Here is a 23,851-nt window from a genome sequence, read left to right as displayed (position 1 = left end):
AAAGCATCAGGCCATTGGAGCTTTTTGACATATACTCTTTTGATACAGGCTATAGAAGTAGTATATACAAAGTCATTGTATTTGAGGTGGAATGTTAATATTAAGAATATCAAAGTACTTATTACTTATGCTGTACTTATTATAGGTTTTTACTCATTTTTTTATATATTTTTTATACCAGTCTTTACTTCTATATACTTTTTAATGACCATATTGAAATAAATGCTTATCCTATTACTACGTTGTAATTATTTAATATTTAATGGGCAATTAGAGAAGTATTGACAGTGTGATTTATTTCTTGGTTAATTTATAAATTATTCTTCCTCTTGTGTATAAAATCTTTACATTGGGATTTGCAGCCAGCTGACCAGTTTGTCCTCCAATGCCATGGTGCAGAAGTGCAGCCCTTTATGCTCAATGAAAACCTTCTAAATGTAGGACTGAGACAGCTGACATACTGCTGCAGTGGGAATGAATGCTGATCAGCACCTCAAGACATTCACTAGACAATTTTTGGAGCTTCCATTAGGAGGAAACAGCTTCATACACTGATCAGGCATAACATTATGACCACTGACAGGAGAAGAAAATAACATTTACCATCTTGTGAAAATACAATGTTCTGCTTCCAACCTGTTGAAACTGGCATGAATCTTGATGTTACTTAGACATGTAGCACCTACCTAGACCAAAGCAATGACACTCCTTGATGGCAAGGTCAACCCCAGCAGGATGTAGCCTGACACACACACAGAAACGGTTTAACTAAAAAAACATGAAAAACAGCACAAAGTGTTGCCTCCAAATTCAGTAAGATCCCAAACTGATCAAGTATCTGCGGGATGATCCACAGAGGCCCCTTCCCTTCACCCACAGGAACCCAAAGGCCCCCACTAACAACATCCTGTTGCCAGACACCACAGGACACCCTCAGAAGGCCCATGTCCATTCTCTGATGAGTCACAACTGTTTTGGAGGCACAAGGGAGACCTACACAATATTAGGCAGGCGGTCATAATGTTATGCCTGATCGGTGTATGCTGTGTTTAATTGCTACATTCAGAAATTCTGCATTTGTATGCAGAAACTGTCTGAAAGGACTTGTGTGGAAGCCTGACACATGTACATAGACAAGTATTGTGATTAATGTAACTCATTGTCAGTCAAATGGAATCAATTACTGTATTTCATAAATTTTATAAACCATAGATGAATAATGTTCTGCAAACACAACAAAGGATGATTCGATTGCAGTCAAATAAAATATGTTACCAGTTTCATGAAGGTTGTTCAGGTGCTTTGGCTTTCCCATACTAAGGTCTGTTTTTTTTTTTTAACTTATAATTAAGTTAAAAAAGTAGACTACCTGGCAGTTAACCAACTGCAGGGTCGTCTACTTTAAACACTGTGTCCCAGTCTACCCTGAAGAGCTATTACTGTTTTAAAGCTATTGTTTTAAAGGCAATAAGTAGCCTAATCTGACACACTGATTTCATTTAGCTGCTATTTGAAAAACACTGAATTAAAATAATTAAAAACTAGTCGGTATTATTTTTTCAAACATCCTTTCTTTAAATTTATGTAGCCTATTTTCTGCAGCCATAAAGTACGGCTAATTTATCTGAAGAAAATTGATAAAATTATTTTATTAATGCTTACAATGGTCTTTTGTGGATATTTTTAAGATAAAAAACAGGACTGGCGTGAAAACTGCCATACAGTGTCTGATCTTCACTGTCAATGATGTCTGAAGTTATTTAATAGAATAGAGAAAATAACTTCCCAGAACTGACACCAGATGTCACCTTTGCTTTACACTTGTCTGAACACGCAGAAAGGATAGAAAGGATAGTTGTATAATGTTTGGAGGGGTCAGAGGACATGCACTTTCCTTATTCAGTATTTGATTAGAAATGTCATGAATTTTTGTGCAGATGTTAAAAGGATCGCATATTTGTCCTGCAGATCACTGTGTAAGTAGAGACAAAAGAGACAAACAGAACTGATTCGCTAACTGAATGGAGGTGAAAATATCCTTGTCACGGCTTTTTGTTCCTCTCGAGATGGATACTATGTAAACTGCTGGAGGCTGATTTATCGAGCACTTGCCAGCTGTCATTGAGTCTTTCTTGATCTTGACTGATCAAAATGTTTTGAGACTTGATTTTGTATCATTATCAGCATGTTTTATTGACTAAAACTGTGTGGACTTTAAGAACATGATAGATGATCGTCAAATGGGGCTAAGTGAAAACAGTAATGTTGTTTAATCATCATGTATCAGAAACATTTAGAATGTCTGATAGGTTTTAGTTTCGCTCAGCGCGCTCCCTCCTCCCACTTTCAGCATTTCTCTCGAGTCTCTGCGCTTTTACGCGCGGCTCTAGAGACGCAGTGTCAGAGATCAGAGCGCTATGCAGAGCTTCAGTGTATGAGGGTATCCAGCCAGAGCTGGCACCGTTGCTGGAAAATGATCCTGCTGCTCGGTCTGCTTTGTATTCTCTGGGGAGAACAGGGTCGGTGTCTGGAGGAGGATGGAGGAGGTTTCGCCTTCGATGGAGACATCCGCCACTTCGCAGTGGCCACCAACACGGTTTATATCGCTACAGAGGAGAAGCTGTACCAGCTGAGCCACGACCTGACTCTGATCCACAGTCTGACCCAGAGAGGAATCTTGAAGCCCGGTAAAGAGCCGGTGGATGATCAGTTTGACCGGGTCTCTGAGACGGCTGCCTGGAACGCAACTTTCAGTGTCAACTTATTATTACCATTTGTTGAGAATGACGCTCAGATCACCTGCGGTGTGACCGACAATCAGTGTGGTTACTGCGAGGTTCTGGACCTGAAGAACATCTCTAACCTTCTGTACAGAGAACACGTCCAGGTGGGACCACTGAGACGCAACAGCTCGTTCGTCGGTATCCTGGTGGATGTTAAGAAGAATCATCTGACACAGACTTATATTCTGACCGCGATGCAGCCCGAAAACAGCAAGTGCTCCTCTGATGCCGAGACCATCAACCTTCAGGATGCAGATCACAAAGACCAGGCGGCTATATTTTCTCTAACTGATGGATTAACCACACCTGCGATCAAAAATAAAGGCGATGTGGAGTTTGTGGACGGATTTCAGATCAACTCGACCATCTATCTCCTCTCCAACGTAAGAAGTGAGGCTAAAAGTAACAAAGTCCGACTCATTTGGCTTGAAGGGGAAACAAGTAAAACCCAAACTCTGAAGTCTCTGCGGGGGGCGACTCTCAGAGTCTCTGATGGTGAAGACAGCAGACTTCTGGCCTCCTCGGTCATCCCAGGTGGACAGACGGTGCTTTGGAGCGGAGTGTTCAGTGTGGACGGACAACAAAGCAACACTGAGCTGGTGGTGTTTGACATCAGTCTTGATCTCAGCTTAGAGAAAGATAAGGATCCAGACTTCTACTATGTGGATAGTCCCAACCCGAAGCAGGTAAATAATGTTTCAGTGGGGATTAGATGTTTTCTCTACCTTTCACAGTATGTCTTCTCCGGTCATTCATGCTAGATAAACCTTAATCTCTTCATTATTGTGTGGTTCCTACAAAGTCACTAAACTAGAAACATCATATATTGACTCACTTTAAGGACCTTCAATGAAACAGCAGAATTCTGTCTTCAGGTGTCTACTGTATAAATACCGTTCAAATCCAAACCTGATTCTCTATGTGTCTCTGTTTCTCAGCCTAAGACCCTTAACCCAAAGGCAGTACTCTTCAGGCAGCCCTACATTACCTCTGTGCTGGCTGTGAGGAAGAAGGCATGGATGGTTTTCTTCATTGGTACAGGAGATGGACAGCTCATTAAGGTAAGTGTATCAAGAGTGATGTGCATCTGTCACTGGAAAGAGAAAAAAAAATACTTTTAATCAATACTTAGCACAGGGATATATATATCAAGGGCTTGTTAACTAATGCAGTATCTTTAGAGTATATTAAGTCACAATGCAGTGGAATGTTTTTTTTTTCCACTAGCTAATTGACAGTGTCATGTTTAAAGAAAGTACATTGTCATTTGAAATAGTAATTGTCATCTGAATAACCTAATCATCTGGCAGTATTTCTTAAAGACGGTCAAATCAGACTGAACTTTGTACACCATGATATAATATTCTATCTGCTGCTACTTTCAGCCATGTAATCGTTCTGGAGGAACATTGCGTACAGTTGATGCCACAAACAAAGAGGGGTTTCCATTTGAAGTTATAAATTGAAGCAACTTGAAGACTTCTGATACATTTCAATCACACATGCCATGAGGCTGCCAATGCTGAAGTTGGAATATTAGAGCACATGTCAAATGTTTATTTGTTTTACCATAACAGTTGACAGGGAGGAAATCCAGCAGCGACTAGACTGTGAGTGGGTGCGAGAGGTTTACTATGGTGTTCAACCCTACCTGCTTTGATGGTAGGGGTGATTCAGTATCCAAGGAGGTAGATGGTGGGGAGCCCAAAACTGGCACTTGGCTGGATTAGCTCATGCTGCCTAAGATATTCAAACGTACGTAGATCAGAGGTAGGATAATAGTTCTGCATCATCCAGCAGGTATAAGAAACAAACATGAACAATGCAGAGTTTTGCTATGGGCACACTCTTTAAAATATTACTTTTCAGCTTGTTGTATCACACGCCTGTTCTTTTCATGAGATTACATCTGATGTGAAACTCAATGTGGTTGAAGAAGCAGGCAACAAGCGCAAGTGGTGACAAGAAACGGACCTAAATGCAGACACTCAGAGGGTAGGTAGAATTAAAGACAGTGTAAAATATTAGTCAGCTGATTAATATACTTCTAGAGTCTATACTTGCCTGAATAGATGCATCACATCCTGCATACTGGTAAGTGTTGAAGTAACACAGTGGAAGTGACATGAAGCAGAAACACAAACTAATGCTTTCATCACACTTCATTATTCCTGTGCTTGTCTGAGCTCTGTGACAGAGAACAAAATGGCCTCTACATTTGTGAGTGAAAAAGGTTTTCCTCTGCAACCTTAATGGTGGCTGTCATTAACTAGTGACTAGACCTAAGTGCTGTCACAGGCATAGCAAAAGATGTTCCTTTCTTCTACCTTTCGACCACAGTAGTTTATTGAGGCCGAAAATACACAGTGAGTCTCTCAGAAACATAACAAAACTACACTGTGGTTGTCAGCTTGCTGTGGACAGGAACTATCACCCTGCTTGTCCCACGGTGCTCTACAGGGCCAATGACGACCGCCAAGTGTTTCCCAAAATACAACTGGATCAAGTGGATCAGAAACATGTCTACGTGGCATTTAGAAACCAGGTACTGCTGTTACTCACTCTCTATTATTTTAGTGTCACATGTACCTTTGCTGTATTTTGAAGTGTCTCTAAATGTCTGCTTTTTTTCCAGATGAAGCGTGTACCTGTATCAAACTGCAGCACGTACACAAAAGTACAGGAGTGTTGGTCTGCACAGGATCCATACTGTGTCTGGTGTGGCTCTAAACAAAGGTCAGAGAAACAACATCTGCATCTGACATCTTCAAAAACCCTTCATGAACTTGGTTATAAGAGATTTCTCTTTTCCCAGATGCACATTTGAAGACGACTGCAAAGATTCTGACTGGTTGTCCATTCCTGATGATTTCCAAGAGAAAATAGTTTCTCACAAAGTTGTAAAGAACCCCAGTGGAGAGGTACAGGTTATACACTAACACTATACAACTGTAACTATCAGTTACTTGTCACTCATCTCTCTTCCTTTCTCAGATCACACTAAAGATCCAGACCCACCTGACTGTGAACTGGAAGGAGTCTAACTTTGCCTGTCAAATCTCTGCATCATCTGGAGAACACTGTACACAAAATAGTCCTCCTCTGTTCCCACAATGCACCTGCAGCCTATCCCATGGCTCAATTCCTGCTGACGGTCAGTAACTTTAGATAAATAATCCAGTTAACTTAAAATCTCACAATCAGAGAGGAGTTGTAGATGTTATGTTGTCATAAATCAGGCCTGTTCATTTTTTGCAACATGTCCCACCATAACAACATACAACCAAAAATATCAATGAGAGAGACGACTCTGACAGAAGAAATATTCTACCAGTTAACACATCTGTGTTGTCATGTGGTAGAGGTCAAGACTCTGAAGTTCATCATATTGTTTTCTCTAACAGGCCTGGATGTCATTGTAAAGATGAGACTTGGGAAGACGCTACTTTCAGAGCGACTGAAGCTAACCAACTGCTCTGACATCAGTGGACCTCCAACTTCTGTCTTGTAAGTCCATTCGTATTTTCTAGAAATCAAAGACACATACTGTGGACAACCTACAGTATATATATCATGTAAATAATGAAAGACAGAACTTCTTCTTCACAGAACTTGATGACCATGGTTGGCAGAGACTTATCACAAAAGACATTTGATTGTAAACTATATTATTATATACTAGGAGTGTAACGGTACACACAAGTCACGGTTCGGTACGTACTTCGGTGTGGGTGTCACGGTTCGGTACGGGTTTGGTACAACGGGAAAAAAGCAACAAAAACTCACACATGTATAAGACTAGCTTATTTCTTTTATTTTGAATAGACTGAAAAAAATTAAAACCACCTCCTGTTATAAAAGTAAAAAGTAAAAGTAAAAAACATAAAACAAATGCATTAGGAGGGTTCCTATACCATTCATTCATTTTGTTCATACAGAGGAAAAGAAAAAGCACAATTTCTTGTAGGGATAAACAGAGCTAGTGAGGTAGCAACTGGCAACTTTGGTAACTTCATTATAAGAAACTAACATTTTCAATGTTGTATTACGCAGTAAAATTTAAACACTGTCACATTAGCAATATTGTCAAACAAGTCAAACAAATATTTCAAATAGTACCAAAACTGAAAATCTCTTGAAAATATTACAAAATAAATAATGAGTGTGTCTTATGTGCGTTAGCATGTTTGATGTGTTTCCCGTGACGTACCGCACCTCCGCGAAACATCGTCGGCAGACAATTTTTATCCGGTACACCACTCGCATCCAAGGCTCGCATCCCATCGCCGTTATGTTGCACCGGGAAACCAAAGTGTTCCAGTTCCCACACTACTTTTCCTCTTCGTCTGTTTTTCTTCTTCTGTAGACTAATGATGTTTGCTGGCAGTTTTTAGGCTCATTACCATCACCTTGACTGAAGTGAGGACTTGACTTTGTCTTTTTTTTTAATAGGCCACTCACTCAGAAGTATTCGCCATATGACTGCGTACACTGAACCGTGACGCCCGTACCGTGACATTAATGTAATATTAAAACCCTCATGCCCTCATAGGGACAAAAGTGTCCTTTTCAGGTTTTATTTATTTATTTATTTATTTTGATTACTTAGCATTGGTTATGCTTGTTGCTATGATATTTGGCAAAGGTGTGTGTTTTTTAACAAATTTTCACTATGAATCACTTCCTCCTCATGACCAACAACATCACTTTTACATCATAAAAACCTTGGGAACTGCAAATCACAGCAGCTGTAGTTAATCAACATTTGCAAAGTTCACACATCCCTTTGCTGCAGTTCCTGTGTATGAGAGTGAACTGAACTCACACGAACACCACAACATTCCTCAAGCCATTGATCAGGGCCGTGCAGAGACCTTTAAAGGGGCAGGTGCTCAAAGTTAAAAGGGGGCACATGGAGCCTGAATTTGAAACACCATACAGAAACATACCTTACAATATAACTGGTTGAACTGAAGGTACCCATATTCATAAAGTAATGTAATATGGAATCAGAACATACCATATCATTGTCCACACTTCATATTTTTATTAGAGGCCAGTGCAAAGCAAAAGTAGTCGATGTTTTACCTGATGGGGTACACTGAACAGCTTCTGTTGAAGGGGTTGGTGAGGAGGCTGCTGCTGATATAGCTGGAGGTGGGCTGTATTGATCTGAGATTGTAGACACTAAAAAGAGTATGGTAGAGATGGTAGCTGATTAAACAACTGTTATGTGATCATGACAAGATGCAAAGATATCTAACATTGAAAATGGCTCACTGTGACAGCTCACTGTTACTGTGACATACTGCTGATAGCTTTAAGGAGACTACTTGCTGAGAGAGGCTGCAGCCAAGGCTGACTGCTTGAACTGAACAGAACATGTTGCTCCTTCGTAACTGAAAGGGGAACTTTAATAGGGGAAGAGAATAAAGGAGATACAGCCCATATCCTCAAAGTCATAATTCAAGCCGTGCATTAATTTAGGACATATGAAGATAATGTATTAAGTTGAATTTAGATCACCATTAGACAATGGACTGTTTAACTGTGACTACTCTTCCTGAAGTCCTTGTTTTCAGTTTTAATCAAATTGAGGGACAACAATTACAATTACTTATTTTTGTTTTACAACCTCAGTAAAACCAAATGCAACCACTTGTTTTGACACAAACATGACTGCCTGCTGTCCCAGCCTGCAGAAACTCATTTCAGGGAGGTCAACATCAGAAAGAGAGTCTCTTTCTATGGCTCTGGCTCTAACTAGCTCGAGAAATTTGCACGATTTGCAGGAGATTTTTAATTACTCGTCGTGGGTATGCAGGAGGCGCTCTTCAAATGCAGGAGACTCCCGGAGGTCCGGGAGACTTGGGATGTCTGGACTAGCAGCTATAACTTGGGAGAGGTGTGTGTAGAGTCAGACGACACGCAGGATGGTCATTCATCTTATGAATATCTATTTGCAACTCTGGAGAGGCTCGGTTTTGGACCAGCTTTTTGTTCCTGGATAAGGGCACTATATGCTACACCACTGGCCTCGGGTCCGTACCAATAAGACAATCTGCAATTATTTTCTTATATGTAGGGGGACCAGACAAGGCTGTCCCCTGAGCCCGCTCTTGGTATTGATGGGTGGGCCAAACTCACAAGCTGTCTCTATATGAGGACGACCTGATACTCTATCTGTCCAACCCCTCTATCTCTATTCCTAAGGCATTAGAAATTATCCCTAGCTTCAGGAAGATCTCAGGCCTCAAAATCAACCTTACTAAGAGTTTGCTCTTCCCTATTAATGACCAGGCTCGACAGATGTCTTTCGACATATATCCAAATAGAAACTCATGACACTTTTACATATCTTGGCGTATCAGTCACCCGTAAATACAGTGATTTATTGAAACAAAATTTTAAACCAGCCCTAGAGAGAGCCAAGCAGGACCTTGTCCGATGGTCAGCACTACCTATATCACTTGCCGGCAGGGTCAATTCTGGGTTGGTAATGTAATGGCGCATTTAAAACTTGAGAAATTGAAACACTCAATCAGGGGATCTACCCAGAGGTTTTACAATGTCTGGTGACTGCTTTAATCTGGATTAATGCAATCTGGAATTCCCAGCTAGGGACACGGAGATTACTACTTAATTGACTCACAAGCTCTGTAATGGGTTTGAATTTGTATGCTTTATTTTTGTTATTGTTATTATTATTATTATTGTTATTATACATTTTCTGTTTTATACGTGCACATTTATGGTATTTTTTGTTGCTTAATTTTTAATTTATTCATGACTACTGTTTGCGGCCTTGTTGACTGTGGTGTATGTGTTTGCAGCATAAAAAGCCAATAAAAATATTTGAATAATAATAAAGGGGAAAACTTATGAAATTAATCAAACATTTGGTATCTCTGATTAGGACTGAAGTTGAAACATTGATGTAAAAAAAGCAGAAACAAATATTACCATATTCTATTTTTATAGCATTTTTGAAGAGGACACTTTTTTCTCTTTTGTAACAATCTAAACATTTTAAAATCAGGTATGAGGGTTAAGTAGTTAATCTATATATTAGTAGTTTTATTATGGTGCTGACCACCAACATCAATATGTGTTTGTTCTTCAGGTGTCAGCAGTGTATCAAGGCTGGCTGTGGATGGAACAAAAACAGCTGTTCCTGGTCTATTCAAGGAGTGGAGAATGTAATAGTGACTATTTTTATGTTCTTATCTGATGTTTCAAAATTCTACATCAATCCAATATTAAAGTCATTTTGATACATTTGTTAAACTGAACACTTGAAGCTTTGCTCTAAAATTGTAATATTTAGTTTAAACACTTTCCAAAGGCTGAGCTGCTGACTTCACTTGTCCTATATGTTATTGGTTCTCAGTGCTTTGCTAAGCTAGCTGCTCATTAAACCAAGATTGTCTTATTTACTAGTTCTGCACTCATCAAACAGATGCAAAATACAAGCTATCATGTTGTATTGTGTTCTACTTGTATGGCTTAATTTACCTCATGCTTGTTAAACATGAAATCTCTCAGTCTCTAGTTATGCACAAACTAAACAAGCACAAAAGACATATGAGTCTAGTTTTTGAGCTAAGCTAACATTAGCCACAATAAAACCTGAGTCACCTCTAATAGTACCTTTACAGGGACTGTAAACCTTCTGAATCTATTTACCCACTTGCTCCTGCAGGATAGTGTTTGCAAAAAGATGGAGCCTGGGATGAACTTTTCTGTGAGTCTGAACCTCAACTGTTCCTCTGACAAATCACCTACATTCACTAAATGTTATAACAGTAGGGTAATGTTGTAAAGGTGATGTTTGTGTGTTTTTTTTCTGTTAGAAGCCAGAAATCTCCTCCATCACTCCCAGTGTTGTGTCTTTCTACGGTAGAAACCATGCATTGTTGTCAGGTCAGAACCTCATTAATGTGACCAGAGTGAGGATCCAGACAGACCTAGACTGTACTCCACAAGAGTGAGTCACTTTACAGACAACACTAGAAGACCTACACTAGAAAAACACTTATACTGTGAACTGACATATTCTACAGTGTCATGTTTTCTGTACATTATTGTTATTGTGATGATGGTGAGTCTTGATCTGTTTCTCTTTCAGATCTCCTGTATGGAACAAGACTGCTGTGAGTCTGACGTTCCACATTCCCAGCACAGATAAGAAAGGTGTTGTCAAAGCATGTGTTCTACTGCCAGATGGCAGTTGCCACGGCAACACTAAAATCACCTATCGATCAACACCATCCTGCACCAACATTGTACCGAGCAGCACCTGGGCCAGGTGAGTTTGACTTACTGATATTTTTACATAACAAAGCATATTATCCTAACACAGGATTCAGGTGAAGAATTTCTAAAAGCTACAGTGTTGGAGAAAAGGTTTAGATAAACTAAATCCGTGGTTAATGTCAAGTTTTGGTGACCAACTTCAAGAGTTTGTTGACATTGTTAGAAAAGCATGAGAGGAACAGTTACAGGTTGAGGGTCATGTGGTGGGAAAAGAGAGTAATTTCTCAGAAGCATTTTCTTTCACTGTCAGATCACTTCCCTTTTAGTAGCAGGAAATGAAAGTCATTTTGTCTCCTTTGTTTGTGCACACAGCTTTAAAAGACATGATAGTTCACAGTTATATAAATATGTGGTTAAATATAATCACATAGGCTTTGCTTCGTCACCATTATATATGAAGAGACCAAAACGTATTGCAAGTTTTATGCCAACATTATTGTGATTGGCTGTTTGTCTTGAAGAGGAACAGAGCTTTTTCTCCAATTTAGAATTGTAAATTGTCGCCATAGTCCATGAAGTCAACCTTTCACCTAAGGCCATTAAGAAGTGTCACTACAGTTTCCATTATGGTGGTTTATCAATCAGATATACTATTAAATCTTACAACTATGAACAAGTCATGTTTCTGAAGTCAGTTCTTAAGAGAACCAAGAGCTGGTCAGCAGTCTCTTTTGTATTTGCCTTGCTTTATGCATAGCCTAATATTTGTTTGTCTCTTAGTCCACCATTCACTTTGGACCGAGCAGAACATCTCAAAAACTGAGCTGTCATAATATATGTCGATAAAAACATACACAATCACTGTGATATTAGGGTGTCCCTGTAAGGAAAACCTTTTCTCTGAGATCAAGTTTATATTCAACGGAATTTCCTCTGATTGGCTGCTGTTCCATGTTCTGCAGAGGGAAGAGGAACGTCACACTTACAGGGTCCCACCTGGAGTTTGTGGAAGGAATCACACACAGCCACGGCCAGCAGGAAGTCCAACTTCCCAGACATAGCAGCAGTCAGGTAGTCTCTAGAAACACAATGTCCCATTATATAGTTATCTTCCAATGACTATGTTGTGTTACATCATATCTTACCGCGTTACTGTCCATTGTCACTTTATATCTCACCAAGTCAAATTACAATAAATTAGAATATGCTATGTCACATCGTCTCAAGTAATCTTCTTGCATTATGTCACATAACTTACGTACATTACATCCCAGTTGTCATGCAGAAACATTTGTGTCCATGTGTCATCATGGTATTTCAGGTCCTTTTTTATGCTGTGTATATTCCCTACAGGGCCTCTCCTATGAGACACCTACAGCTTTAAACCCTCAGATGATTTCTGTCAGCAGTGTGTATTTGAAAGTAGCCAATCAATCCTTGGCCTGCTCCACAACTATAACCTACTATCCAGACCCTGTGTTCACCACCTTCACATCCACAAGGACAGGGGATGGGGTTGGCATCACAATACAGGTACAACATATATTTTTCGTTATACATGCAAAATTACGTGACATCAGTTCATGATTGGTCAGCATTTGTTTCTGTGGTCATTTCAGAAAAAGGCAGACAAACTGGAGATGACAGCAGCAGAGTTGTCAGTGTGGGGTGTTAGTGATGAAAATAAATACCCTTGTATCATGGAAGGCAGAGAAACCAACAACCAGACTGACTTTTTCATCTGTGAGATACAAACCACAAACAACATTAAACTTCAGCACATAGAGGTAAAACTTTCCTCTGAACTGGAAAATACTGAGTCAAACTTGAGGCAGTTTAGTTTTAATGCAATGACTTTCAAATAGAGACATTTACCTAAAACCTTTGATGAACACAGTAAATAGATTTTTGACTGACTGATCTTTTGTGACATTCCACTGTGAAATTCCTTTTCAATAGAAGTGCCATTATTGTTTTCTAGATAAAGTATGGTGGCCAGACAGTGAAGCTCGATCCTCCACATTCAGATCATCAGGTTGTTCTGATAGTGTGTTTGTTGCTGATACCCTGTGTCATAGGTGGTAAGTGATTTTGATCCATCAACGGTTCATGTCAAAGTCTCAACTTGTACATTGCATTGTGTTTAATGATTGCTTTCTGCTATTTTCATTAGAGATATTGGGGAATAAATACTATGATATTTTTCTGTTCCACTTAATAGAGGAAATTCTATTTTTTCTGCTCAGTTTGAATCAGTAACTCTTTATCTTTCAGTGTTGGTGTTTATCTATTACTGGAAAAAGAGACACTCCGCTGAGATGAGCACGCTCTGACCACGGATGTCTAGTTCTCCAGCCATGCTCACAGAGAACACGTTCACCTGCTGGCTACAAATACGTATTAAAAAGCTTCCTGCTTTCTTTATTTTCAATCGGTATTTGTACATTCTTCTTCCTGTCTCTGTTGATTTGTAACTTTGTGATGCAGATGAGACTTGAGGCAGCCACTGCTAGCAGCCAAGAGTAATCCCACACAATCCATTTATCGTTATGTATTTATATATTTATCATACAGACCTCAGAGTAGCAGTAATCCTCCCCTCTTCTAAATCCTAACCAGATAAGCATATTTCCCAAAATCAGGAACTGTTCCATTAAAGCATCAGGCCATTGGAGCTTTTTGACATTTACTCTTTTGATACAGGCTATAGAAGTAGTATATACAAAGTCATTATATTTTAGGTGGAATGTTAATATTAAGAGACCATTCAAAGTACTTATTACTTATGGTGTACTTATTATAGGTTTTGACTTATTTTTTTTAATATATAATTTTTATACCAGTGTTTACTTCTATATACTTTTTAATGACCATATTGAAATAAATGCTTACTGTAATTAATTTCTTGGTTTTCCTTAAATACATATACTTTTTATTCTACCTCTTGTGTATAAAATCTTTACATTGGGATTTGCAGCCAGCTGACCAGTTTGTCCTCCAATGCCATGGTGCAGAAGTGCAGCCCTTTATGCTCAATGAAAACCTTCTAAATGTAGGACTGAGACAGCTGACATACTGCTGCAGCGGGAACGAATGCTGATCAAGACAAACTCCGGACTCAACAGGTAATAGCATTATAGTATCATAACAAAATATTGGTGAAATGAACAAGTTTCGCGGCAGATAATGCGTTATTTAGAGGCTGCGTTTCGGTGCCCCAGTCACTCCCACTATATGGACGCAGATCTAAATATCGGCCGAATGACTCCAAATGACACCAAAGTTATATGGGTGAGTAAACGAGCGTATTTTATGCCAGAAAAAAGGTTCAGTTTGTAAAAAAACGGTCGTTCCCCTTTCTGTTTACCCTTTGACCCTGGGAACGCATGTACACATGGGCAGTGTGTCATTGTTAGGATGTCGCAGATGGCAGACACTGAGTTGTTCTGAACGTGAACTGAATAAAGTCGCTCGAGATATACAAACGTTTATTGTTTATTGCGTCTAACACTGGTAGCAGAGGATGGCTGGTAGTTACAAAGTCTGACAAGAAGTTTGACGATACCCGACCGTATGAAGGTTGGAAAAATGAAATCAACATCTTAACGCGAGTTACAGAACTTGACAAAAAGAAACAGGCACTCGTGTCGCTTTGGGGCTCGAATGAAGAGGCCGGGAAATAGCCATGGAAATACCCACAGAAGACTTGGACAATGATAACGGTATGGATACGTTGTTAGCGAAACTGGACTGGAGTGTTCCTGAAGGAGGAAAAAGACCGCACATATGAAACGTATTCCCATTTTGATTGCATTACAAAAGACAGCTCTGAATGTCTGACTATATCATTGACTTTGAGCTGCGATATGACCGGATGAAAAAGTACAATATGACACTACCTTACGCTGTGTTAGTATTTAAGCTCTTGGACACGGCTTGTCTGGACATGAAAAGCAGGCAACTTGCACTGACGGCATGCACGGAGTTAAAGACATGAAATCGGCTCTTTATAGGAAAAACGCCAGGCACGTCAAACAAGTGTACAAGTGAACCAACAGGACGTGGCGGTCTTTACAGAGCAAAGACAGCAAGGAGGAGGAAAACGCAACACAACGTTACAGACTGGACCTTGACCGGGTACCAATCCACTGGATAAATTCGGTAAGAGATCAAGATGTGCCATCTGTCAGAGCACGTTTTATTGGGCTAATGACTGTCCTCATAAGAGGAGTGAACAAGTAAAATTAACTGAAGATGAAAATATTGAGGAATGTAACATTACGCTGTTAACAAAAGCCCCATGTCTGACTCAGAAATCCTCCTGGCTGAATCTCTGGGGTCAGCTATTATTGACACTGCTTGTACTCCTGTATGTGGAGAGAAATGGCTGGAAAACTATGTGAAAGACCTCAGCCCAGACCAAGTGAACCAAGTTGATATCCCACCGCTTTCGGACATGGAAAATGACCGAGCTGTGATGTTCAGACAACCTGTGCCTCTTGAATTCACTAGCTCTGGCCACTACTGTGTAGACATCAGAGACAAAGATACTAAAAAGAGTCGGATTGAAGATGAGGTCCTCACTGTCACTGAAAACATGTCATCAAATGAAACAAGTCAGACTGAAGATGAAGTCCTTACAGTGACAGAAAACATGTCCACTGATGAGAAACATAAAGTTCTCCTGAAGCTTCACAAACAGTTTGGCCATGCTTCCACAGACCGTCTACAGAGGCTCATTCACAGCGCAGGAAATAAGGACAAAGAATGGATTACTATTTTGCAACAAACAGTACATGACTGTGACATATGCAAGAGGTACAGCAAGACGAAGCCAAAGCCTGCTGCAGGTTTGCCCTTGGCCTCTGAGTATAATGAAACGGTAGCAGTGGACCTGCATGAAGTGGAACCAGGCGTATGGTACCTCCATATTATCGATCATTTCACGCGTTTCAGCGCTGGAAACATTGTAAAAACAAAGAAATCCTGTGAAATCATCAACTCCTTCATTCATACATGGCTAAGTGTTCTATACTGACATATTGCTATTATTGCAGCATTAAGATGTGAGCAGAACATTGTTCAAATTTGACATAACTGTATTCACTTACTGTTGTTTTATTAACGATACTCACATATTAATATGGTGAAGCTTAATGCACTGAGTAAAAGGAAGCTGCAGAAGTATGAAGTGCATAAATGTAAAGAATGTCAGAGTGCAACTACAAGACACAACACTGAGTTATAAGCGTTGTACTTCTCTGGGAGCCAAACATGCTCTTTATCTTGATATGTGCATGTTAGTTTAGAGTCGCTGTGACTTGTTTTGGAGGACGTTCAGGCTTTGTAATCTTATCTAGCCTTCAGTCCCTCTCAGCGCTGATTTCAAGTCCAGTGCATCAACAGCGGTATCAAGCCAATCTGTGTGATTGTTGCCCGGGATCCCAACACATAACCTTCCATCAGGGGTCCTTTAGTCTCCGGTTTGGCAGGCACCTGTGCGCTGACTGACCCTAAATCGCATTGAGATGTGGGCTGTTGTGCAACACTCGGGGCTGCCCATGAATGCCAATGACATCCTGGGACCCAAGGGGGGAAGGTGAAGTGAGATGAGCAGCAAAGTGAGATGAAACTGCATATCAATGAGGATTAAACCCACTCCTCGGATTGTATTACAGTTGATATTATGAATCTGTTCAAAAAAAAAAAAAAAAAAAAAGGATTTATCCATCATCACAAATGTTACAATGCTGTTTACTTTATAAAAGAGAAATTCCATTCCGCGTATGTGGAGTGTGACATCTATCAACACAAAGCCTGATGAGATTAATTTGATCTCAATCCAGAAACACTTGTATATTTTGGAAATATTACTCGTTGCCATGGGAGAGAAGCTCGCCTCAGAGTAAGCTCGGAGTATGTCATGACCTTCCTCAAAGGTTTCTCCCTCTTAGTAAAATATCAGGGCTCCTGGCCTGACCACAGCTTTGATCATCTCCACACCTCAGTATTGCAGTCTCCTGAAGAGACGCGCCACACATGGAAACACCAGAGGAAAGACTCACCAGTGGTTGCAGCAATGATCCCTCTGTGACGAAGCGCTGATCGGATGAAGAGGAACGGTGGAGAACAAAAATATAAAAAGTTGGTGGTTCCGCTGATCAAAAAAAATGATGCGTTTGACCTTCTCGGGCGCGGACGCGGCTCGCCTCTGGATGGAGGGATGAGATGTGCGCAGCGGGATGTCCAGCCGGGAGGATGAATTGATGGGTCCTGTCCGGGCAGACCGAGCTGCAGCTCTGACTCTGATGAATGAATCCTTTAAACAGACGGTCAGTGGAAATATACGGAGCGGAGCTGCTGGAGTTCCCGACACTCTGCTGCCTCTGACCGGGCTGCGGCTGCATGCCGGTGCATGTGAGCAGTGAGGGGCGACACCGACCTCTAGTGGCAAGAAATGAGAACGCAGGCTGTGGCCTAATTAAAGAGAGATTTCTCAAATTGTAGGTAAATAGCAGGTAAACAACAGACCCTAGCCATACGAGTTTCAGGTGGACAACACCCACAGATGTTCACATTTAAACCCCAGCTCCCTACCAGTCATTTAGAGCTAAAGAAGCTACTTGGATGAGTGGTGAAACATCTTAAAGAAACTCTACCAAGTTGCCCTCGTTTCAGCTTGGCAGGAGCCAAGGTCTCCCAGCAGAACGTTGCCCAAAGCATCACACTGCCTCCACTGGCTTCTTGCCTTCTTCTTATAGTGCATCCTGTTGCCATGTGTTCCCCAGCTGTGGACTGGGTTCAGCATGGGCACCCTGACTCACCATGAAATACAATGAGGCACTGACCAACAACAGCAACTGACTGAGGCAACTAGCTGACTTCAGTGCCCTCTGTGCTACAGGTGATTCGCAGGAAGAGTCACCCTCTGCTTCCTCAATCACAATCAATACATGTGTGTAAATGGTGACTCCATTGTAATGCTGAATCAATATTGCACATACAAAGTAATGGAACCCATTGGTCTCAAAACAAACAGAACAACCTGTGACGCACTGTGTGTTCAGGCACCTTTCTATCAGAGCCAGCATGAAATTATTATTAAAGCTCGTGCTGTTGGATCAGATCACACGGGGAAGCCTTCACTCTCCACGTGCATCAGTGAGCCTTGGCTGACCCATGACCTTGTTGCAGTTTTGGAGACGCTCTGACCCAGTCGTCTATCCAGTCGAAATATCAATATATCCCTCCCAGTGACAGGTGTCATGGTAAGTACAGTCAGTGTTATTCACTTCACCTGTCACTAATCATAATGTTATGGCTGTTTGGTGTGCAACGCAACGTGAAATAAAAACTGTCAGACCTCAACTTCCACCACAGCGGAAGGAAGTAAAGCAGCTTCTCATACATTCTTCCCGGCATAAGTTTCTTTTTCTTGTATACAGATGCACGGTACGGTTGGTTTGTAGAAGTTGCATGCTGGCCTTTAAAATGAATGAGCTGGGTTCATCATCTGTAAAGGAGCCGTACATGAATGCTGCACATGGGCTGTTTGTTCTATAGGGAGGTATGGGTGACGCACCACAGAAGGGGGAGGACAATTTGTCCTCATCGCTCTCAACATCGTCCTGTTGCTAAGCCTAGTGTGCACAATGTCTGACTCAATACACAAACAAATGCAAAGATAAAGAGACTACTTAACAATAAAAAATAATTTTATATGATGTTGGAGTGGTAGTATCACTGAATTTGTCAGTCTGTCTGAACCATCCTTCCTCACTATAACGGGCACCTCACTGAACGGGGTTTTTGAGGCGCTATAGAGATTTCATTTCGATAAAGAGCCGGAGCTGCACCCTGAAGTATCCACAGAAGTACTGACATTGCTTCCAACATCATTTTCTAAAAACGAATTAAACGACACACTACATGTATGTTCAGTATGTGGTGTTTACACCACTTCTTTTATAGACGACTACTAGCACTGTAACTCTTCTTCCCACAGGGGCCTTTGATTCTCACAACAGTCACTCTCACACAGTTACAACAGAAAATGCGAGAGCTCTGAGAATATATCTGACCACATACCACACACACTCACAGCTGGTATACTGCTGAATAAGATCTGCAAAAAAAGATCAATCAATCATTTGTGCATATCCTTCCTAAACATTCCTTTTATTAAAACACTGATTTTGTTTTTCTTCAATCATCCTTTTGTAGAACGACTTGTGTTCTTGTGCTCATTGTCTTGCTGCATGACGCAGTTCTCTGAAGATGCTTTCTTTTAGAATTCAATGGTATAATTCCGAATCCATTGGTCCATCAATGATGGCAAGCCGTCAAAACAAGATGCAGCAAAACAGGCCCAAAAAAGACCTGCACTCAGTCACAGACTTAGAGGGAGATGAGGGGCCAGTTTGATTTCAGATGGGGAGCAGAGATGAGGGCATCTATCAAACAGCAGACCTCTACAGTAGACTACTATGTATTTAAAATGACACCACAAAACGCTGCCAAATAAACCACAAAGGAATTTGTTCATTCTACTGTTAATACAGGCCCATCGTTTCACAAACAGAATTTCCTGGTTTGCGTTAACTAATGAAGTTAAGACAAAAGCATTGTGGACACCGTCAAGGTGAATTCTGCCACTTCTCTGAAGTCCTGACTCTTGACTGATGAGTAATGTAGTGATTCTTTACTGCCAAGTTAACACGATGGAGAAGAAGCCATCAGGTGCCCAGTTTAAAAGAAAAGAAAAGAAAAGAAAAGAAAGAAAGGCAGCATAAATTAATGCTCAAGTTCAAGTGTTAAAGTAGAAAAATAAAAATAAATGCAAGCCTAGAAACACTGTGAGTGTTCGTGTCACTCAGCGCGCTCCCTCCTCCCACTTTTACGCGCGGCTCTAGAGACGCAGTGTCAGAGATCAGAGCGCTATGCAGAGCTTCAGTGTATGAGGGTATCCAGCCAGAGCTGGCACCGTTGCTGGAAAATGATCCTGCTGCTCGGTCTGCTTTGTATTCTCTGGGGAGAACAGGGTCGGTGTCTGGAGGAGGATGGAGGAGGTTTCGCCTTCGATGGAGACATCCGCCACTTCACAGTGGCCACCAACACGGTTTATATCGCTACAGAGGAGAAGCTGTACCAGCTGAGCCACGACCTGACTCTGATCCACAGTCTGACCCAGAGAGGAATCTTGAAGCCCGGTAAAGAGAGTCTTGATCAGTTTGACCGGGTCTCTGAGACGGCTGCCTGGAACGCAACTTTCAGCGTCAACTTATTATTACCATTTGTTAAGAATGACACTCAGATCATCTGCGGTGTGACCGACAATCAGTGTGGTTACTGCGAGGTTCTGGACCTGAGGAACATCTCTAACCTTCTGTACAGAGAACACGTCCAGGTGGGACCACTGAGACGCAACAGCTCGTTCGTCGGTATTCTGGTGGATGTTAAGAAGAATCCAACTCAGACACAGACTTATATTCTGACCGCGATGCAGACCGAAAACAGCGAGTGCTCCTCTGATGCTCAGACCATCAACCTTCATAATGCGGATCACAAAGACCAGGGAGGTATATTTTCTCTAACTGATGCATCAGGAACCACACCTATGATCAAAAATAAAGGCGATGTGGAGTTTGTAGACGGATTTCAGATCAGCTCGACCATCTATCTGCTCTCCAACGTAAGAAGTGAGGCTAAAAGCAACAAAGTCCGTCTCATTTGGCTTGAAGGCGAAACAAGTAAAACCCAAACTCTCAAGTCTCTGCGGGGGGCGACTCTCAGAGTCTCTGATGGTGAAGACAGCAGACTTCTGGCCTCCTCGGTCATCCCAGGTGGACAGACGGTGCTTTGGAGCGGAGTGTTCAGTGTGGACGGAGAACAAAGCAACACTGAGCTGGTGGTGTTTGACATCAGTCTTGATCTCAGCTTAGAGAAAGATAAGGATCCAGACTTCTACTATGTGGATAGTTACAACCAGAAGCAGGTAAATAACGTTTTAATGGTGATTAGATGTTGACTCTACCTTTCACAGTATGTCTTCTCTGGTCATTTATCACTTCATTATTGTGTGGTTCCTACAAAGTCACTAAACTAGAAACATCATATATTGACTCACTTTAAGGACGTTCTTTGTATGTTCTGTTCTGTTTCTCAGCCTAAGACCCTTAAACCAAAGGCAGTACTCTTCAGGCAGCTCTACATGACCTCTGTGCTGGCAGTGAGGAAGAAGACATGGATGGTTTTCTTCATTGGTACAGGAGATGGACAGCTCTTTAAGGTAAGTGTGTATAAAGAGTGGTGTGCATCTATTATTGTGGAAAATATTATCTCATCAGGCATCTTGGTTTCCTTGAGGTCATATTAGGGGCCAGACCTTTCTCTAGACAACAGCCTCACTGTAGCTGGAGCCACGGACAATTAATTAAATTATACTGCTTTGGGCCCATGTACTACAGGCTCTAAATATTGGGGTTGGTTATCATGAATAATTAATAATTATCAAAAATATAAATAATTCTTTATTATTAAATAATTGGATCTAAATTACTAGATCACCTCGGGGCACCACCCTTCTGAGAAGGGAAAAGATAGCCAGTCCATCAAATCAGTCTCATAATATTTACTAAATTGTCAGTTTGATACTCATGGTGAGCTTCCATCACTTACCACCTGGTTCAGGTCCCAACAACTGTATATACTGTATATATCACTATTTGTTTGTTTGTTTGCTGGTTTTGTCTTCAGTAAGTTCAGTTCATGCCGTATCGGGTTGAGATTACTTGACTGATTCAGCCATTGCAGAATATTCAACTTTACCTTTTTCAAAAACTCCTGGGTTGTTTTCACAGTGTTTTTAGGATCATGGACCATCTGTACTGTGAAGCACTGTCCAATCATATTTGCTGCATTTGTCTACATCTGAGCCACAGTTTACCTCTGTACACTAGAGAATTCAATGTCTTCAGTCACATCATCAATAACACTAGTGACCCAGTGGCTTTAGAAGTTATGCATGCTCATGATTCACTGTCCTCACAGTGTTTTACAGACGATGTTGTGTAGTTAAAGGTAAGGTCATGTCCAACTTTTACCAACATTCATTTTGTTGTGGTGATAACTGTAAGATGCTAGGTGACCGGAGAGAGATTTGTGACACTAATGTAAGGGCAGAAGCAACTGCTGATGGAAACAGGAAATAATGTGTGGACCAGGGAGTTGTTTGAGACAGCAATGCAAAGAGCTTCATTTATATGAGACAGAAACAGAAACCTTGATAATTATGTGATTCACTGTAATAACCACACTAAAATGAAATAGAATCTAATGAGTACTGATACTTTTGTTGGGTTGTTAAACACGATTTGGCACTTAAATACAGTTTTTGCATGCCAAAAAAATGCATCCAAATATTAGTAGCATGGACTGTACGTGCTTTAGTTATTTAACATTTTGTGTAAGACAGCGTTCTTTATTATAATTTTTTTACATTGCTTATTCCTGTCACATTATATACTCGAGCTGCACTGTGAGTGTTATTTTTTCTTCTCTGTGCGTGTCTTTCCACCTGTTGGTTTCACGTCCTGTGTACCACTTCACATACAGACCACAGAATTCTAATAGCTGTTTGCTACTTGTGGTTAGTCTTCACTCAGTTGTAGGGTGAAAGATGCTTCGCTTTTTTGAGTCCATGTCAGATCTGTTTAGCACCATCAGAAATAACAGCGCAACTTATGGTAACTGCTGATCAGTCATCAATAGCTTGGAGGAATTTTAGCCCTTTCCTCAGTACAGAACCGCTTCAGTTCTGAGATGTTGGTGGGTTTCCTCATATTAATTGCTAGCTCCATTCACAACATTTCTCTTGGATTAAGGTCAGGATTCCTCTGTGACCTTTCTTTTGTAGAATGACTTGTGCGCTATCAGCGATAGCAAGCCAGATCAGAAGGAGATCAGACCATGACAAATCCCTTTTAAACATAATGGAGCAATGAACACTGTAACACTTGGAAACACTTCTGAACAGATGCAACTCACAGATATGTTATATTGGCTAATTTTCTTAAATAAACAAATACACAAGTACGATATTTTTGTTCAGTTTGTTTGGGTTCTCTTTGTCTACTGTCAGGACTTGACTGAGAAAATCCACTGATGTTCTGAGTCATTTTTATACAGAATATTTTGAGGCACACAAAAAAATTTTACGTGCTTTTTGTTTGTTTGTTTGTTTTTTGAAGACACGTGAAAAAAAACGTTGAACTGATTCTATGAACTATTACTGCATGTGTAGCTAAAGTCTGATATGTAGTAGCTTAATTCTCTGTGCCATTCTGTTTGCAAAACAATAAAGAACCCAGAATTGATACTGGCCTTTTCATAAGATTGAGTGATGATAACAAACATTTAGAAGTCAATATTATGAAGTTACATGATTATTTGCTAACTATTTAACATATTAATTTTGTTGGTTGTAGCTAAATGAATGTGGAAAAATCTGATATTTGTATTTTTTATAATTCGACAATTTTTCTTTACTGATCGGAGCTTCAGTTGCTTTTGATTTGAAGGTATGTAACACAGATACATTGTTGTTGTCAGCTTGCTGTGGACAGGAACTATCACCCTGCTTGTCCCACGGTGCTCTACAGGGCCAATGAAGACCGCCAAGTGTTTCCTAATATACAACTGGATCAAGTCGATCAGGAACATGTCTACATGGCATTTAGAAAGCAGGTACTGCTGTTACTCACTCACTATTATTTCAGCGTCACATGTACCTTTGCTGTATTTTGAAGTGTCTC

At 40.6% G+C, this 23,851-nt stretch overlaps 2 protein-coding genes across 2 annotated transcripts in view; both read left to right on the top strand.

The window, feature by feature from the left end:
- Positions 1-2,389: 2,389 nt before the first annotated feature.
- LOC311508336 (plexin-C1-like) lies at positions 2,390-13,432 on the top strand. Its single transcript, XM_084573044.1, has 16 exons — positions 2,390-3,469; positions 3,722-3,844; positions 5,194-5,328; positions 5,419-5,519; positions 5,599-5,704; positions 5,778-5,937; positions 6,188-6,290; positions 9,907-9,982; positions 10,486-10,527; positions 10,637-10,770; positions 10,912-11,091; positions 12,002-12,110; positions 12,393-12,572; positions 12,659-12,826; positions 13,021-13,120; positions 13,314-13,432. The coding sequence occupies exons 1-16, from the start codon at positions 2,435-2,437 to the stop codon at positions 13,370-13,372; spliced, it is 2,811 nt and encodes a 936-aa protein (XP_084429170.1). The 5' UTR covers positions 2,390-2,434; the 3' UTR covers positions 13,373-13,432.
- A 6,518-nt stretch (positions 13,433-19,950) lies between these two features.
- Positions 19,951-23,851, top strand: part of LOC311508333 (plexin-C1-like) — a 30,497-nt gene continuing 26,596 nt past the window's right edge. The window contains exons 1-3 of the mRNA XM_084573042.1: positions 19,951-21,033; positions 21,205-21,327; positions 23,649-23,783. Coding sequence (XP_084429168.1) covers positions 19,996-21,033; positions 21,205-21,327; positions 23,649-23,783 — 1,296 coding nt within the window. The 5' untranslated portion in view covers positions 19,951-19,995. The remainder of the gene's footprint in view (positions 21,034-21,204; positions 21,328-23,648; positions 23,784-23,851) is intronic.

The sequence above is a fragment of the Chelon labrosus genome (genome assembly GCF_963514085.1).
Source record: "Chelon labrosus genome assembly, chromosome: 23".
Lineage (NCBI taxonomy): Eukaryota > Metazoa > Chordata > Actinopteri > Mugiliformes > Mugilidae > Chelon > Chelon labrosus.
Note: the sequence above shows the minus strand (reverse complement) of the source record. Positions and strands in the feature narration are given on the sequence as shown.

Bases quoted from the DNA above. Each gene is read 5' to 3' on its own strand.
- LOC311508336 (XM_084573044.1), top strand. From the start codon at position 2,435: ATGAGGGTATCCAGCCAGAGCTGGCACCGTTGCTGGAAAATGATCCTG. The intron at 3,470-3,721 runs GTAAATAATGTT...TCTGTTTCTCAG, and splicing joins ATAGTCCCAACCCGAAGCAG to CCTAAGACCCTTAACCCAAA. The intron at 5,329-5,418 runs GTACTGCTGTTA...CTTTTTTTCCAG, and splicing joins ACGTGGCATTTAGAAACCAG to ATGAAGCGTGTACCTGTATC.